This window comes from Microcebus murinus, chromosome 18 (assembly GCF_040939455.1).
Source record: "Microcebus murinus isolate Inina chromosome 18, M.murinus_Inina_mat1.0, whole genome shotgun sequence".
In the NCBI taxonomy this organism is placed as follows: domain Eukaryota; kingdom Metazoa; phylum Chordata; class Mammalia; order Primates; family Cheirogaleidae; genus Microcebus; species Microcebus murinus.
Window position 1 is genome coordinate 38,299,290 of NC_134121.1, and position 18,243 is coordinate 38,317,532.

Sequence of the window (18,243 nt, forward strand, 5' to 3'; positions counted from 1 at the left end):
AGTCTCCCGAGTAGCTGGGACTACAGGCATGTGCCACCATGCCTGGCTAATTTTTTCTGTATATTTTTAGCTGGCCAATTAACTTCTATTTTTGGTAGAGACAGGTCTCGCTCTTGCTCAGTCTGGTCTCGAACTCCTGAGCTCAAAGGATCCGCCCGCCTCGGCCTCCCTGAGTGCTAGGATTACAGGCGTGAGCCACCGCGCCCGGCCATCATGACTTACGGTTTTTTTACTTAGCCATATGCAACAGACATTTTTTTCCAGGTGAACACATATAGTTCCTACTCATTCTCTTTAACAGCTGCTTAACGTTTCATTGTATAAATACATCCTAATTTATTTAACCACTCCTCTTTTGATTGGCTTGACTTTAAATACAATCTTAATTATATATTAAAGGCTTATATATGTTTGTATCTCTTTTCAGTCTATTTTGTTCCATTGATCTACCTGCCTATGACAATGCCATACTGTTTTGACTTTCATTATAAGACCTAATACCTGGCATGGCAGAACACTTCTTGCTATTTCTTTATTTCATGAAGTGTTCATGGCAATTTTTGTATATCTATCTTTCCATATGAACTTGATATTTCCCTCTATATGCATTTTTTCTTAAAAATATTTATTTAAAAAATAAAATTGTCATCATATCCTTGTTTATGCATTTTAAGATGATTTTTTTTTTGAGACAGGGTCTCACTTTGTTGCCCAGGCTACAGTGAGTGCCATGGCGTCAGCCTAGCTCACAGCAACTTCAAACTCCTGGGCTCAAGTAATGCTACTGCCTCAGCCTCCCAAGTAGCTGGGACTACAGGCATGTGCCATCATGCCCGGATAATTTTTTTTCTATATATATTAGTTAGCCAATTGACTTCTTTCTATTTATAGTAGAGACAGGGTCTTGCTGTTGCTCAGGCTGGTTTCAAACTCCTGACCTGGAGCAATCTGCCCGCCTTGGCCTCCCAGAGAGCTAGGATTACAGGCGTGAGCCACAGCGCCCGGCCTTGTCTAAGGTTTAATAAGGAGCAAGTGGCAGAGCCAGAATTAACACCCAGTTGGTGTAATGCCAGAGGTCCCAGTTAACCATGAAGCTCCACCATCTCTGATAACAGGTGGCACACAGGACATTGCCAGAGCCCTAAGGACGGACCCCTAACTCAGCCAGGTGATCACAATGGTCAAGAGAAATTTCCTGAAGGACCAGGAATTAGGTAGGTAGAGAAAGTGAGTGGGAAGGGCAGGGCCATTACAGGAGACGGCAAGGCGTGGAGCTACCTACTGGAAGTCTACACAGCATCCAGTCCAGGCTAGGGCTGCAGCAGGTGAGGATGCTGCAGAAGCAGGCAGGACCCAGCCTAGAGAGGAGAGTGGTCCATATTCTAGAGGTAGCTAGAGGTTTGAAGAGTTTTAAGCAGAGGAGAGACTTGGCCAGACTTTTTTTTAGGAAGATCACGGGGGAGCTGGGTGAAGGTGGATGGGAACGAGAGAGATAACCGCTGAAACAGTGAAGAGGCAAGAAGGGAAATTCAGAAAGTCGAGTTTTCCGGATGACGGTGATTTGGTGGTGATTAGACGACAGGAAGCAATATTTGAGGACACCCAGCTTCGGCTCCTAATCCAGGGTGATGGGAGTGATCTGACGAGGTCAGTTTTCGATGTGAACCCAGGTTTTCTGGCGTCCAGTAGGTGCCCTTTCGCCTCCTGGCGCTGCTAGCTACGATGCAGCGGATGTGCGCCCAGGGTCACTGGGGAACAGAGTTCAGAGCCTTCCACCCCGCGCCTCTGGCTGTGGCGGTGTCGCGCAGTGCACCGTCCTGGGCGCTAGGAGGCGCTCCCGAACACGCTCGGGTCGCTCTGGCCCAGCCCATCTCAGTGGCTGCGGAAGGTGACGTGGACACGGAAGTGGTCGTCGTCGCGGCGGCACCGGTGGGAGCGAGGCGCGGGGCTCCGAGTGCGGCCAGCGGGCGGACGGGCGGCGGCGGTCTCGCACCGGCTACGGCGGAGAGCGCAGGCACTGTCGGTTGGGTGAGAGTACGCTGAACCGACAAGCGGCTTTTTTAGCTCCTTTCCCTGCCCGTCGGAACCCCGGAGCCGGGGCCCGCTCAGCCGGCGTCACCATGACCAAGGCCGGTAGCAAGGGCGGGAACCTCCGCGACAAGCTGGACGGCAACGAACTGGACCTGAGCCTCAGCGACTTGAATGAGGTCCCCGTCAAGGAGCTGGTCAGTACAGTCCCACCAGGCCCGGGCGCCCACCTGCGCCTGGCGCTGGTCTCTACGTGGGCCACTTTTCCCAAGCATCAGTTTCCCCGTCTTTAAAACGAAGGACGGTCGGATGGACCTAAGTCTCCAGGGAGGCCGCGTCTAGCCCCAGGGTTCTTCCCGGGATGTACACGTGTCACTTTGGCGCAGTTCCAGAAGACAGGGAAGATCTGCTTGTCCGGCCCTGGCCTGTTTACAGGCCAAAAAGCGAATCTGCCTCGTTTTGGGGGCTTTCACAGCGCCCTGCTCCATGCCTAAGCCAGAGTAGGAGCCCACGGAGCGGTTGGTGGATGCATACGAGAATGAATGACTCGGTCCGGGAGTAGGCCTCCTGGTAGACTTGGGTGTGGCCCAGAACTGGGCTTTTCTAGGAAGCCAGCAATCTCAGCTGGCAGCCCCAGCCCTGAGGCGGCCTTCCTTGGAGAGACTAAAGTCTCCTGGCTTGGTTTGCAAGGTCTGGTCCCAATTCCACTGAAACTGGCAGGAATCCCGCGATGCTACTGATGGGCCCCCACCCCAGTTAAACTGAGGCATGAGGCTCCAGGGAGATTACACATCTAGTTTGTTGTCAACGTGGAGCTAGGTCCCACAATCCTGCTTTTCCCACTGTGTTCCCCAACCCACACACTATCTTCACATTGGATGATGCACACTTTGCTTATTGCCTTTGACAAATTACATTTGGTCTCACCTTCCCTCCACTGTGAACGTATAGTAGAGTGGTTAGAATGGGGTTCCCAGCTCCTCCCAGCTCTATTGCTTAATAGATGAGTGCCCTTGGCAAGCTAGTTAGCCTTTATTCTTAGATTTCCTCATTTATAAAACAGTCATAATACTTTCCTTATCTTAACACTTAGCATGAGATTAAATAAAATTGTAACATAAAATGCTTGGAAGGTAGCAAATGCTGACACATGTTGCTGTTATCATGACATTCTTTCCATGGCTGTATCCAAAACTTTTTTTAGGTGGTCAGAGTTCACTCTTAAGACTTTCTGACAGAAAGTGCAGGTTGGCGTAGGACTCTTTGCTGAATGTTTGTCTGCTTTCCCAGCCCTGGAAGATGGCCAGCCTTGTTTCAGCCTGGCTGTAGGACTGGTGTCTGAAACCATTTACTCCAGGCATCTGGTCAGCACAGCATTGCCCCTAGGGAGAAAGAAGGGTCAGTTTTGCTGAGCCTCTCAAGGCCTGGATACCGTTGGAAAATAGAGTTGGGCTGTGAGGGCCTCATTTTCACTCTGGCATTCACTCAATAATTCATTCATGATTCAGCCAACACGTATGTATATTGAGTCTGAGAAAGGCCCTAAACTGGGGAATATGGAAATTGCAAAATAAAGACTCAGTCCCTGCCCTGAACCTAATGGAGGGGGATTGCTAGATAATATTTTGAAAGTGCTAGGAAAGAATTTCTAAAAAGCCAAGTTTTCCTTTCTTGGATGCTCCATGGCCAATCCCCTGATCTTTGCATTCTTCCCTATATCGTGGTTGACTGAGTCACTTTTCTTCTCTTATCCTCAGGAACATTATACTTTGGTGCCATTTTTTAAGGGCTTTTCCTAATTGTGGGAACTTTCTCTGGAAAATGCTTCATTAGCAGATGTCACTGAATTGTGCCAGGTGTTGGTTTGACATGTTTTTCTCATCCCCTTTCCTAGGCTGCCCTTCCAAAGGCCACCATACTGGATCTGTCTTGCAATAAACTGAGTACTCTACCGGTAAGATTGGCAAGCAGCCATGACTCCTTCTGGAGCCCTGGATGCATCTCCTTCCTGTTTCTGGGGTGGGTGGGGGGTGGGTGGATGTCATAAGGCATAATTTCAAGATAGGCCTAGAGCAGGCTACAGCTAAATCTGAGCGTGGTGTTGGGGGGCGGGGTGGAGTAGGGTGGTTAGGCTCAGTGGGAAGGGAATCGAGCTAGAGGCCTCATTCTTTAGAGCAGTGGGAAAGTCAGGCCACAGAAAACTAAAGTCAACAGGATGTTGGCTGAGTCAGTTACTAGGCTCATCTTTTTTCTGCCTTATTTTATTCCTATGAAAATAGTTTATCTTCCTATTTCATAGAAGAAGCTAGAGACCATTTTATAAGTTGCTCTGCATTCCAGGGAGAAAGCTGTGAACAGCTTCCTTGGGCATCTTTGACAAGGAAGAATGTGATTTTAATGGGACTACCTTATCATCCTTCCCAAACAAGGACTTGAATGACTAGAGATTTGCTGCTTTTTTGTTCAGCACATCCAATCTGTGGTCAGATCTTTTGGATTTCTCGCAGTTCTCCTAGTTCTCCTTTTGCACTGTATAGGCACTGGATTCATTCACCCCCTCAGGCTCCCTGAGTAATAGCAGGTCTCTCCTCCACGGCAGTGCTTCTGCATGGGCACGCCGAAGTTGTCATTGTTGCCTCTTCCACCCATCGCTCTGGCCATGCCACTCCTTGCTATACTCTAGGGTAGCTTCCTATTGGAGTGTGCTGAATAACTTCCTGGCAAAGTATACAGCAGGTGTGCAGCTGCAAGGAATTACTAACTATCTTTAATTAGACACAAAATACTTCCTGGAAGAAGTGGGATTGGGCTCTGGCTCCGGGATTGAGTCCAGAAGTTGGCAGTTTCTTCATTGGATCATTGGTCCATTCCCTTTTCAGTATTCTCCTGGGAATACTATAGCATCTTCCCACAGCTCATCAAAAACTGTTTCTAACATTCAAAAAGCATCTGACATCCCACTTCTTCCAGGAAGTATTTTGTGTTTAATTAAACATAGGTAGCAATTCCTTGCAGCTACACACCTGCTGTACACTTTGCCAGGAAGGCATTCGGCACACTCCAAGTGCACTTTTCAATCTGACTTTGTTCTGTTGTGTGTACTAACAACTTTCATTTCACTCTGCAGTGCAGATCCACTGGCGTTTACAAGTCCCCAGAGAGTATGAATAGTGCCTCATTAGCTGAGTTAGTGCCATCACTTTCAGATGGGCACTTAGCAAAGCTTTAATGTCAGGGAGATGCTTTGGCCTGTGCTGAAGAAGAGTCAGGATATGGGTAGAATGGGCCCCAGCCCTTTCAGTCAGTTATCCCAAGAACACTCATGGAGCACCTATGCTAAGTACCATGCTAGATGCTGCAAATAACAAAAAAGTAAGAATGAGTACTCAAAGAGCACCTGATCTTTTTACGAAAATGGATAGGCACACTGTTTTTTTTGTTTTGTTTTGTTTTTGAGACAGAGTCTCGCTTTGTTGCCCAGGCAAGAGTGAGTGTCATGGCATCAGCCTAGCTCACAGCAACCTCAAACTCCTTGGCTCAAGCAATCCTGCTGCCTCAGCCTCCTGAGTAGCTGGGACTACAGGCATGCGCCACCATGCCTGGCTAATTTTTTCCATATATATATTAATTGGCCAATTAATTTCTTTCTATTTATAGTGGAGACGGGGTCTAGCTCTTGTTCAGGCTGGTTTCGAACTCCTGACCTCGAGCAATCTGCCCACCTCGGCCTCCCAGAGTGCTAGGATTATGGGCGTGAGCCACTGCTCCAGGCCAGGTACACTGTTTTGACAGATCTTATGGAAGGTGAGCATAGGGTACCATAAGAGGACAGAATGGGTCCCTAACCACTCCAGGAGCAGTGTGAAGGACAGGATGGAGGGAGAGCTGAGAACGAAGGAATACACATGTACTTTGTGCCTGCTCTGTACTAAGCCCTTGTATGTGCACATCTCGGTAACCAGCACCAGGAGTGGCAGGCGTTCTCTCCATTTTCATTTGAAGAGCTGGTAAAGGAAAAGTTAGGATTTGTATAGAGGAACCTCTGACTTGGGGGCTCCCAAACTGTTACACCAAAATGTGTGAGCCCAAGGTTTAAGTGTTCTCTCTTTGGGTCCTAGTCGGATTTCTGTGGCCTCACACACCTGGTGAAGCTAGACCTGAGTAAGAACAAGCTGCAGCAGCTGCCAGCAGACTTTGGCCGTCTGGTAAACCTCCAGCACTTGGATCTTCTCAAGAACAGGCTGGTCACCCTCCCTGTCAGCTTTGCTCAACTCAAGGTAACCATTCATAAACCAGTGTTTCATGGCCAGGTATGGCAAAGACCTTGAGGATCGATGGAGCATGGCCATGAGAAAGGCTGACAGGAATACCTCCTTGTTGGTCCTGCCTTAGATGGCCTTCCCTGTAGGTGGAACACAGAGGAGCTTTTTCCCTGCTCGTTTTGTTCCACCTTGAGGGACTGTATATGTGAGCTCGGGCTTAGCCAGCCTCTTTGCCCATCTCTTTAGAACCTGAAGTGGCTAGACCTGAAGGATAACCCCCTGGATCCTGTCCTGGCCAAGGTGGCAGGCGACTGCTTGGATGAGAAGCAGTGTAAGCAGTGTGCAAACAAGGTAAGCACGACGCTCCCAGGTGTCTCCTCGCACTCCCCCAGGACTTGCCTCTCATCTTGTGTTTGCTTCACAGGGCACCTGTAACTGTGTTGATTAAAGCGCTAATCTGGGTGAAATATATTTACTGTAAGCCTGTCAAGCAGGGACCTTTGTTTGTACATTTACTTTGCAAGTAGCAGAATAACAAGACTGGCTTCTGCTTTGCTGCAGTACTTCCTTTCTTAGGAAACCAGGAGCAAAAAAAGCCACACACAGTGGTACATGCCTGTAGTTCCAGCTACTATTTGGGACGCTGAGGTAGGAGGATGACTTGAGCTCAAGTGTTTAAGCCCAGCCTTAACATCATAGGGAGACCCATGTCTCTAAAAAACAAAAAAGAAACCAGGACCTTGCATGATCCAACATTGCACTGTGGTTGACAGTTGTTTTTTTTGAGCCGGCTTCTCACTCAGTTGCCCAGGCTAGAGTGAGTGCCGTGGCATCAGCCTAGCTCACAGCAACCTCAAACTCCTGGGCTCAAGCAATCCTCCTGCCTCAGCCTCCCGAGTAGCTGGGACTACAGGCATGTGCCACAATGCCTGGCTAATTTTTTCTATATAATTTTTAGTTGTCCAGTTAATTTCTATTTTTAGTAGAGACAGGGTTCCGCTCTTTCTCAGGCTGGTCTCGAACTCCTGAGCTCAAAGGATCCTCCCACCTCGGCTTCCCAGAGTGCTAGGATTACAGGTGTGAGCCACGGCACCCAGCCGACATCTTGTTTTAATGGCACGAGTGTTAGGGGCTGTGGCCTTTCTGAGGCAGTTAATGTAAGAATTTTGATAATAATGGAGTTAATATTTATAAGTTTTCAACAGATGCATCCTGGACAGACCTGGCATTTGATAACAATTGAGTCATCTGACGTAGGAGTGAGGAACGAAAGGCAGCATGCAAGGCTGACGTTGCCAGTGGCCAGTAACCTTGAAGATACCTTACCCTGCTCATTAAGAACAGCAGTGTACCCATCTCTCAGTAACACCAACTATAGTCATTTTTTTCTTCTAGCTTTGGAACAGATTGCTGCTGCTTCAGTTGAGCACCAGATGACTTAACTTGGCTATGTTTAGGGGGCATGTTGAACAAAAGACTTTAAATACTAGAATTTAGTTTAGTTTAATGTGTTTTAGTAAGTATTTAGTAAGAATTTAGTAAGTTTAATGTGTGTATGATGAGTCTCCACTGTGAATCTCAAAAGTAATAGCTTTATTTTCCTTATTAGCTCAGAGCTTCTTATATAATCTCATCATCTGTGTCACTCATTATTACAAAAAATTAAGCACAAAGTTAAGCACAAAATTAAGCACACAACCAAGTAGCTAACAAGACAACAGGTTTCCCTTAGATGAGAATAGTATAAGTGTTCAGTGAAATCCTGTTTGGGGCAGGGTACAGTGGCTTATACCTGTAATCTTAGCATCCTGGGAGGCTGAGGTGGGAGGATCACTTGAGGCCAGGAATTTGGGACCAGCCTGAGCAAGAGCAAGACCCTGTCTCTACAAAAAATTGAAAAATTAGCTGGGCATGGTGGCAGGTGCCTGTAGTCCTAGCTACTCAGGAGGCTGAGGCAGGAGTATCACTTGAGCCCAGGAGTTTTAGTGAACTATGATGAAGCCACTGTACTCTAGCCAGCAAGAAAAACCGTGTTGCCTTTGGAATGATGTCTCTTTTGAAGACTAACAGTAGCTACTGTTGATTACGCTTTGTTTGTCCTAGCTGTTTTACATCTGTCATCTCATAATCCTCAGAACCCTGAGAAGTAGGTATTATTTTCATTTTTCTGACACAAGAAACTCTCAGCATGTACACACCTTTCATTAATACATTTATTTATTCAGTAGATAATATGTGGAACCATATGAAATTGATGATATCCCACATTTTTTGACATATGAAAATAATTTTTGAGTGCAAAGGTCTTTTGTGTTTGTATGTACCTTCCATACAAAGCTCCAGGCACCATAGCGTGGATGTGGTCACTAAAGCTATGGTCCCTGGCACTGCTGCTTCAGAGCTGCCGCACACCTTTAGGCTTTGTAGGGAAGGGGCTTGGGCCAGTCAGAATGAGGTCACTTGTCTCCAAAAATTAGTTTAGACCTTATCAGCTCTGACCTGGTGTGTGGGTTATGGGTTAGTTAGTCATCAGCTTAGTATGTATTAAAGCACTTTTTAAAACTAATTTGTTCAACAGTACTCATCAAGTGCTTACTGTGTGCTGTGAACCAGGGTAGGTAGATAAAATATACCCTCCAGGAGCTCATAGTCTAGACTAGGAGAGTCTCTCCCATTTCTGAACTGCCTGTATTTTCAGATAATTAACTCAGATGGTAGGTAGCACTTGTAGCCAAGGTAAAAAGGGATGTCTCTTAGCCAGCTGTATACCCCTAAACCCAACGGAATGGTTAATGCTTATTTAATATTCAGAGTTCAGAGACAGGGACTTTGAGCTAGGGCTGCCTTTCACCATCATACTTAACCTTCTCCAGATCCTGCAACTCCTTGTTGAGCAGCCATTTTTGTTAGCATGACTCCACAGGGAGAGGTACCAGCAAGTTCAAGTCTTAGATTACTCAGGACAGGGTTCCTGGTGGCTTCAGACCAGGCTCTTGAAGGGAGATCCTTTTGCAGGCCTGCTTCTGAGTCCCTCTTATGATGGCTGTTTGTGGTCTGAAGATTCCAAGAAATAAAAAGAATTATGTTTGAATACACGTCTGTCCTGTAGGTGGTTTAGTGCAGTAGTGAAATAAGACCCTTTTGCTATCTTAGAATAGTACAGATTTTCTTCTTTTTTCATTCATGGGGTAAAGAAGATAAGCAGCAGTATTTCTTGAGCACATATAATCCCTGGGATTTTGCTAGGCATCCAGTACGAGTTACCTTATTTAATCTTCACAACAGGCAAGAGAGAAGGGTATCTTATCTCTGTTTTCCAGATGAGAAAACTGGCTCAAAAAGGTTAAGTCACTTACCAAGGTCACATAGTAAGTGGTAGTCAGGATTTGCAGGGGGCTCCAAGCTTATACTCTGTCCCTTCCATCTAAGGAAGACCACCTTCAAAAAAATACAAACAGAAAAGATTTTTTTTGCGTCCTCCCACAACCTTGTCCATGGTGAGAATCTTTGTGGCATTAGTCAGAGGTCATCCGTGATTGAGTTGTTGAGTGAGTTGTTGAGGGAGCTCAGGGTGCCAAGTAGAAGGGCGTCATGTTTGGGCCTTTCTCTTAGAGCTTTCCTCCCCTGTGCCTTTGGTGGCAGTGAGTACAACAAGCTCTGTTCTAGGAATCTGCACCCAGGTCTTAGCTGTGCTACTTTCTAGCCATGTGCAGTGGACAAATCACCCTATCCATCTTGGTTTTCTTCCTTTGGAAATAAGAATCCAGTCATTCATCATACATGTATTGAATGCCTATGATTAGCTGAGATCTGTGCTAGCTATGCCCACCTGGGGCACCTACGGATAGGACAACAGTTCAGCCCTTAAGGAGCTTGCAGTCTTATGACTGAGACAGCTGGGTAGCAAGTTAATTGCAGTATCCTGTATGAATTCCATAGGGGTGGGAGGTGGTACCTAAAGTAGCCAAAGGAGGGGAGGTCAGGAAAGTGAGTTGGAGGAAATGCCAATCCCAAGTTTTTGCTGGGAGGATTCTATGAAATCAAACGTGAGAATGATTGTAAATGGAAGAACTTTTTACAGATTTAAGCTGGCATCATGTTTCACAGATTTTTTTCTGACAACTTTAATGAACTGGGCTTATGTGATTCTTCTCCAATTAAGGCTGGCATAATAACTTATGATACAAAGAGAGGATTAACTCTATTAGTTCTGCATTGCTACCGGGGACCTGTGGTAATCTAGGATCCTGAATATAGTCTCTTTTTTGAGACTGCCCTGAGCAGAAGTGAGCTGTGAAGACGATTACTTTGAGTAGTTGAGAGCCGTCCTCTCCCTTTGCAGGTGTTACAGCACATGAAGGCCGTGCAGGCGGATCAGGAGCGAGAGAGGCAGCGGCGGCTGGAAGTGGAACGAGGTGGGTGGCCATCCCTCTTCCAGTGTCTTCCAAGTCCTTATCCCACCCAGCAGATTCTTGGGCTTTGGGAGCTGAGATCCAGTGAAGAGTCATGAAGAGCAGTTGTGAGGAGAGGGGGACAGCGTGGTAGTAGATGGCATCCTCTTTATCAGACGAATCTCTCTCCAGTCCTGCCTTCTCTGCTGAGCTCCAGCATCGTGTTCAACTGTTTGTGTTGGTCTCTGCTTGGAGAGTTAATAGGCATCTCACATTGAATGTGGCTAAAACAGACTCCTGGCCCCCCCCCCCTTCACTCCCTCCCAGCATTCCCCCATAATAGGAAGTTATTTCAAGCCTGAAATAGGAAAGGTATCCATGATTCCTTTCTTTTGTAATTCCCATATCCAGTCTGTCAGCAAGTCTTGTATGGGACAGTTTCTGCACTTCCAGTGCCACGTCTGTAACCAGCCTGCCCTACTGAGGACTACCAGAGTGCCACCCAACATGTCTCCATGATAGCACCATCGCCATAAACCCATTCTCTACATAGCAGCTTGGAGATCTCTGTAAAACATAAATCAGTTACACATAATTGCTTAAAACCCTCTAATGGTGTCCCATTTAACTTAGAATGAAATCCAAACTTGTTGACATGGCCAATAAGACCCATCTTGGCCGAAGCCTGCTCACCTACTTTCCGGCCTTGCCATTAACTTCAGCCACACGAGTGAGCCTCTGCTGCTGCTTGAACACACCAATGCTAATCCCACTTCAGGGGCTCTGCTTGGTTTCCTCTTCCTGCAGTGTCTGGCTTCCTGTAATCCCTTGTCTCTGCTGAAACGTTGCCTTGGGTTAACCTTAACCCTATCAGAACCACCCTCACTAGAATGGCTATCCTACCTATCACTCACCACATACCCTCTGCTGTTTTCTTTATAGCACAGATAACTGTCATCTTGACTCTGTTCATTTGTTTATTGTCTGTCTTCCTGACTAGTAAATAACATAGGCACTAGAATCTGACCTGTCTTCTCCACTGCTGCATCTTGAGCACTTAGAATAATTCCTGGCCTGGCATGGTGGCTCACACCTATAATCCCAGCACTTTGGTAGGCTAAGACGAGAAGATCTTGTGAAACCAGGAGTTTGAGGCCAGGCAGGGCAATGCGATGAGACAGTGTCTGTATAAGAGAAACAACTCCTAGCACATAGCAGGGGCTCAGTTGACTGGCTGGCAGATTTCTGAGCCCCCTTAGTGGAGGACTACTGTGGTCAGAGAAGAGATAGATGTGTACAGTTCTGATTACAGGCAGTCCCTGAGATCAAGATGCCAAGTTACAGCTGTCCTTTATTGTGCATGGCCACGGTGGCAAGACTTGCCCATATTTACTCTGACCCCTGCTGCTTTCACTTCCTGACAGCACATGTTCCCTAGAGGCTGGGTGTAGCGTGCTCTTGGCATTCTCAGTGCCCAGCTGGAAATTGGAGCGTGTTTGTACATAGAGAAGCAGTGGAAAGCTACAGTACTTACAGTACTACTATTCAGCTATATTATGGTTCACATAGTCTTTTAAGCCCTAAAAGGACATTTAACTGCCATTTGTGGCATTCTGGCTTTGGAAAAATGTATTTCAGATTTCTAAATAACTAATTTGGAAGTGCATTTTTAGAACCCAATAATTTGGAAGTTGTAATTTGGAAGTTTGTAAACATACTTGGGCTGTTAAGTAAATCTGAATGTGTTCTTGAGTTCAAGTCTCAGATTCCTGAGTTCGAGTCTAGAGATTAATGAAGTATTAGTCTCACTGTTTTAGAACAACGTTGCCATTGTCTCTAACCCTAAACTTGAGTGCTCATTCTGTCTTTTCACTTGCCTTCCTTATACCATATTCATTTCTGAAGCTTGAGAAGATAGGAATCCCATAGATTCAGCACTGCCATGGTTTCTTCTCTTCACAGCTAAGTTCTAGAAGGCTGTCAATTACTGTGCCTTCTGAGTTAGTACTGAATTCTAGAGGAGCCTATGTATCACTCATGTCTTTTGTAGGTTCCCCCTTGTTATTGTGCCCTAATCTCTGCTGTCTGGGGCCCGGGACTCCTCCATAAGAATACACTCACCAAACCCTGAGAGCAGCTTATTGTATTTTAGGGAGGGTTACTTCCTGGAAAGCAGAAAGGTGGCTGTTTTCTTTGACTATTTCTTACATGACCCATGGCACAAGGGAAAAGGCAGCTGAATCTATATTTTTAATCACTTGGGAAAACAAACTGCTGGAGGGTTTTAGGGATAGAGGTCACCTTTCGGTATATTTTGTTGTAGAGGCAGAAAAGAAGCGTGAGGCCAAGCAGCGAGCTAAGGAAGCTCAGGAACGGGAACTGCGGAAGCGGGAGAAGGCAGAAGAGAAGGAGCGTCGGAGAAAGGAGTATGATGCCCTCAAAGCAGCCAAGCGGGAGCAGGAGAAGAAACCTAAGAAGGAAACAAATCAGGCCCCGAGTAAGTTTTCTTTCTGTTGTAAGTTTCCAGGAGGGGTGCAGTGGAGAGACTCGCTTGTTTTCAGGCCTAGATGAGCGAGGAGCGAGCCTGCAAACCTTAGATAAACTGTAAAGCCTTGGAGTAGCATGGGAGAGTGTGAAGGAAACGAGGCCTGGGAGTTTGGTTACAGGGAATGGGGACTCTCGTGGGGAGATAGTACCCAGCTGGTTTGTTTCCCCAGTGCCCACATATTTCTGTTCAGATATTTTGGTCAAGCGTGTCTTGGAGCATTCCCAGAACAGGGAGTCTCAACAGGGGTGAGGTTCTAAAGTCACTGATATAGGCAAAGGTCACACATGGTCAAGTTACTTTTAAAAGTCTCTCATAGGCTGGGCACGGTGGCTCACGCCTGTAATCCTAGCTCTCTGGGAGGCCGAGAGGGCAGATTGCTCGAGGTCAGGAGTTCGAAACCAACCTGAGCAAGAGCAAGACCCCGTCTCTACTATAAATAGAAAGAAATTAATTGGACAACTAATATATATAGAAAAAATTGGCCGGGCATGGTGGTGCATGCCTGTAGTCCCAGCTACTTGGGAGGCTGAGGCAGAAGGATCGCTTGAGCCCAGGAGTTTGAGGTTGCTGTGAGCTAGGCTGATGCCATGGCACTCACTCTAGCCTGGGCAACAAAGCGAGACTCTGTGTCAAAAAAAAAAAAAAAAGTCTCTCATAGCACAGTACATTGGCATGTGCCTGTAGTCCCAGCTTCTTGGGAGGCTGAGGGCTGAGGCGGGAGGATGGCTTGAACCCAGGAATTTGAGACCAGTCTGGGCAACATAGTAAGACACTGTCTTTAAAAAAAAAAGTCAGTCCCTCATATCATTTCTGAAGTATACTGGGTGTTTTGAGTATATGGTATAGTCTCTGTAAAACCAGCAGTGTCTGTGTTTTTTCCCCCAAGTCAAAACAGGTCACTCTCTCTGCTTGAACACCAGAGGAATCATTTGGTCTGTATTCAGGGAGCCACAATGTATAGAAAAACATTTTTGTGTTTTGCCTGAATATGTCCAATTGAATTCATGTAGTGATGTGGCTAAATACTAGGGAGGGTTGTATACCCTCTGGGTCAAAAGGGACCATCTGAGGGAGTCATGTGAGGGTTGGGAACTCTGTATAGATGGTGGAAACTTTGTCCCTCTCCCGCTCACCCTTGCCTTGAGCAAGTTGCTAAATCTCACTTTTTTATTTCCTTGTTGAAAATGAAGATCATAATTACAGGGTAGTGATAGGGTTAAATGAGCAAACAGGATCATGCAGTTCCTGGCATTGTAGATGCTCAGTCAAGTTTTTAAAAATTTTGCCCAAAAATCTCAAAGCCAGTTTTTTTCTATTTATTTTATTTTATTATCTTTTTTTTTCTGAGACAGAGTCTCGCTTTATTGCCCAGGCTAGAGTGAGTGCCTTGGCATCAGCCTAGCTCACAGCAACCTCAAACTCCTGGGCTCAAGCAATCCTACTGCCTCAGCCTCCTGAGTAGCTGGGACTACAGGCATGTGCCACCATGCCCATCTAATTTTTTCTATATATATATTAGTTGTCCAATTAATTTCTTCCTATTTATAGTAGAGACAGGGTCTCGCTTCTTGCTCAGGCTGGTTTCAAATTCCTGACCTGGAGCTATCTGCCCGCCTCGGCCTCCCAGAGTGCTAGGATTACAGGCGTGAGCCACCATGCCTGGCCAAAGCCAGTTTTTTTCTAATTAAAAATGTAATGTATGTTCATTGCATAGAATTTAGAAAACACATATATATCAGGAAATAGCAATTGCCTGTAATCCCTATTCCTAGCAAAAATCCCCATTTACAGTATGTTGTATTACTGTCCAGGCTTTCTTTTTATATATGTATTACATAATAGTGGCATTAATGATAAATCTCCATTTCCCCAAGTATGCAGCACTCTGTCCATGCTTGATACCTCCTGATAAGGCCCCCCTCCCCCCCTCGGTGTTCCCAAGAGGCCTGAGTCATCACCTGTTACCAAGGAGAACTTAGGACGCTAGGGACTGTGAGCTACCTGAGACTTGCAGAATGAGTCCCAGTTTCGAATGTACTCCCTTGAGATTCAAGGGAAAAGGCGTTCTGTTCCAGTCTCTGGACAGCAAAGTTTTAAGAAGTCATATTCTTTTTTTTTTTTTTTTTTTTTTGAGACAGAGTCTCACTGTTGCCCAGGCTAGAATGCTGTGGCGTCAGCTTAGCTCACAGCAACCTCAAACTCCTGGGCTCAAGTGATCTTCCTGCCTCAGCCTCCCGAGTAGCTGGGACTACAGGCAGGCATGCACCACCATGCCTGGCTAATTTTTTCTATATATTTTTAGTTGGCCAATTAATTTCTTTCTATTTTTAGTAGAGATGGGGGTCTAGCTCTTGCTCAGGCTGGTTTCGAACTCCTGACCTGGAGTGATCCTCCTGCCTTGGCCTCCCAGAGTGCTAGGATTATAGGCCTGGGCCACTGCACCTGGCCAGACATTCTTTTTTTTTTTTTTTTTTTGAGACAGAGTCTCGCTTTGTTGCACAGGCTAGAGTGAGTGCCGTGGCGTCAGCCTAGCTCACAGCAACCTCAAACTCCTGGGCTCAAGCAATCCTTCTGCCTCAGCCTCCCGAGTAGCTGGGACTACAGGCATGCGCCACTACGCCCGGCTAATTTTATATATATATATTAGTTGGCCAATTAATTTCTTTCTATTTATAGTAGAGACGGGGTCTTGCTCTTGCTCAGGCTGGTTTTGAACTCCTGACCTCGAGCAATCCACCCGCCTCGGCCTCCCAGAGTGCTAGGATTACAGGCTTGAGCCACCGCGCCCGGCCCAGACATTCTTAAAACACTTTTCTCTTCTGGATCTGGGGCATCTTGGCTTGAGGAGGGGATGTAAGTGGATGTGCATGGAGGGCACACACAGAGATTGGTAGAATGGCTCTCCTTAAACTGACCGATCTTGTTTTCTCTACTGTGATTTTGGCCCTCCAGAATCTAAGTCTGGCTCCCGTCCCCGCAAGCCACCTCCCCGGAAGCACACTCGATCCTGGGCCGTGCTGAAGCTGCTGCTGCCGCTGCTGCTGTTATGTGTGGCAGGTGGGCTGGTTGCTTGTCGGGTGACAGAGCTACAGCAACAGCCCCTCTGCACCAGTGTGAACACCATCTATGACAACGCCGTCCAGGGTCTACGCCGCCATGAGATCTTCCAGTGGGTCCTCCAGACCGACTCTCAGCAGTGAGCTTGTCCTCAGTACCTGCTGCCTCCCAGCCTTGGAGCTTGGATTCCTATGGAATTGGGTTCTGCTGGACACAACCTCTTTTTAGCATCAGACCTACCTGCCACCATCAAATGGCTGCTGATTGGTACTTGAGACCTCCTCTTCGTAGGACTTCTCTGTTCCTTAGTCAGGGTTCCCTGGTGGAATGAGGAGAAATGGGAGGTGGGGGGAACAGTTATCTGCATGCCTAAAGGAATAGGCTTGGGGATGGGGAGAGAGAAAACATAGCCTTTTCTAGTTGTTATACAAAGCTGTGTAAAGGCAAGGCTCGTTTCTACTAAATGGTCAGCTGTTACTACATTTATACTTTTGTATGTCACAAACCCTTTCATTCCTCCCTGGGTAACCAGGGCAGATCAGGAGGAAGTGTTACTGGGGACTGGGGGTACACCACACTCAGCAAATCCAGCGTAAATTGGGGGGAGGGTATACCTATTTTCTGAAGGACTTCAGAAACTTAAACATTTTAAGAACCACAGAAAATATCTGGCTGTCAAAGGGACTTCACGGCCATCCAGTCCAATATAACATTTGCAGACAGAAAAATGGAGGCCTTCCATGACTTGCCTATAGTCTCCCAGCTAGTTTCAGGCAGAACTAGATCCCACTCTGATATTCTTTCTTTCCTTTACATCATTATGCCACCTTTATGATGTCCTGAGAACAGAACTCACACCAGAATTGAATATGTCTCAGCCAAAGTATAGAATCTTTCATGGTAGATAGACTCAAGACTCACAAGTAGAAATCTCATGCCACCAGGGTAAGGCAGCTCCTATGGAGTCCTGCCTCAACTTATGTGGCTTCCATAGAATGGCAGCAGTCCAGGCACCTTGCCTCAATTTTAGAGCATTAATCCCATATTGCCAGTAAGCTGGGAGGTGGATCTCTGCAAAGCCACATTGTCTGACAGCTCTGTTAGTACTTGGTGTGACTAAATACGTCAAAGGCATCCTGCTTTTGCAGGATTTGAAGTATCAGCTGGTTGCTTCACAGACACTGAGGTTCAGAATTATTTGATTCTAGACAATAACTGAGGGGAGTGAATGAAGGGAGACAAGTAGTATCATGGAGCTGAAAAGCAGTGCATCAGCACAAGTAAGGGCAGTACTGGCCATCCTCCTGTCTGCTAGATTAAGCATTTCCTTGCTTCCTTTTCCTCATTTTTTGACAACAGCTGGATGGAGGGATCAGACATGATTGTGTCTTGGTGCTCATTCACTGAAAACTCCCAGTTGCAAGCTCCTTGCCTCTCCCTGGAAGGAGCAAGAACCTGTCATAGTTCAGAGACAAAGAGAGCAGGGTCCAGCCATTTAGCCCTAGTGGCCCCTTTGGCTAGGCCTGCTGAGTACTCATGACCGTCCTGATACTGGAAGAAAGGACTTTGTTAATCTTCTCCCCCAAGGATAGTTCTGCTGCCTATGTCCATACCTTACTCAGAAATCACTACACATTCCTTTAGTCTTCCTCCAAGCTCCAGAGCCATTGATATAAATGCTTTATTGAAACTAAATACATAATACATAAGATGAGATTAAGACAATATAGAAGTCAGCATAACCATCATACCCTGCTCCTTGGCTGGTTGAGGCATCTCAGTGGCTGAGCCTAGTCACGACGCCAACCCACAGGCGATAGTTCACTCATGACTTCAAGATTTGATGATGATTCTTTTGGATTTCTACAATTATTAAATATATGTCTGAGTGGTCCGTCTTTGTTCCTTTGTATTTTGAGGGCTGGCTGGGACAGGGGTAACATGGTTTGTCCATCAC

At 46.4% G+C, this 18,243-nt stretch overlaps 1 protein-coding gene across 1 annotated transcript; it reads left to right on the forward strand.

Annotated features, from left to right (window-relative positions):
* Window positions 1-1,866: 1,866 nt before the first annotated feature.
* On the forward strand, window positions 1,867-18,180 carry LRRC59 (leucine rich repeat containing 59). The gene is made up of 7 exons (XM_012789758.2): window positions 1,867-2,225; window positions 3,923-3,982; window positions 6,147-6,305; window positions 6,537-6,641; window positions 10,633-10,705; window positions 13,005-13,178; window positions 16,182-18,180. The coding sequence occupies exons 1-7, from the start codon at window positions 2,121-2,123 to the stop codon at window positions 16,427-16,429; spliced, it is 924 nt and encodes a 307-aa protein (XP_012645212.1). The 5' UTR covers window positions 1,867-2,120; the 3' UTR covers window positions 16,430-18,180.
* Window positions 18,181-18,243: the final 63 nt, after the last annotated feature.

Coding starts and splice junctions, on each gene's coding strand:
- LRRC59 (XM_012789758.2), top strand. CDS start 2,121: ATGACCAAGGCCGGTAGCAAGGGCGGGAACCTCCGCGACAAGCTGGAC. Junction 2,226..3,922: donor AGGTCCCCGTCAAGGAGCTG/GTCAGTACAGTC, acceptor CCCCTTTCCTAG/GCTGCCCTTCCAAAGGCCAC. Junction 6,306..6,536: donor TCAGCTTTGCTCAACTCAAG/GTAACCATTCAT, acceptor CCATCTCTTTAG/AACCTGAAGTGGCTAGACCT.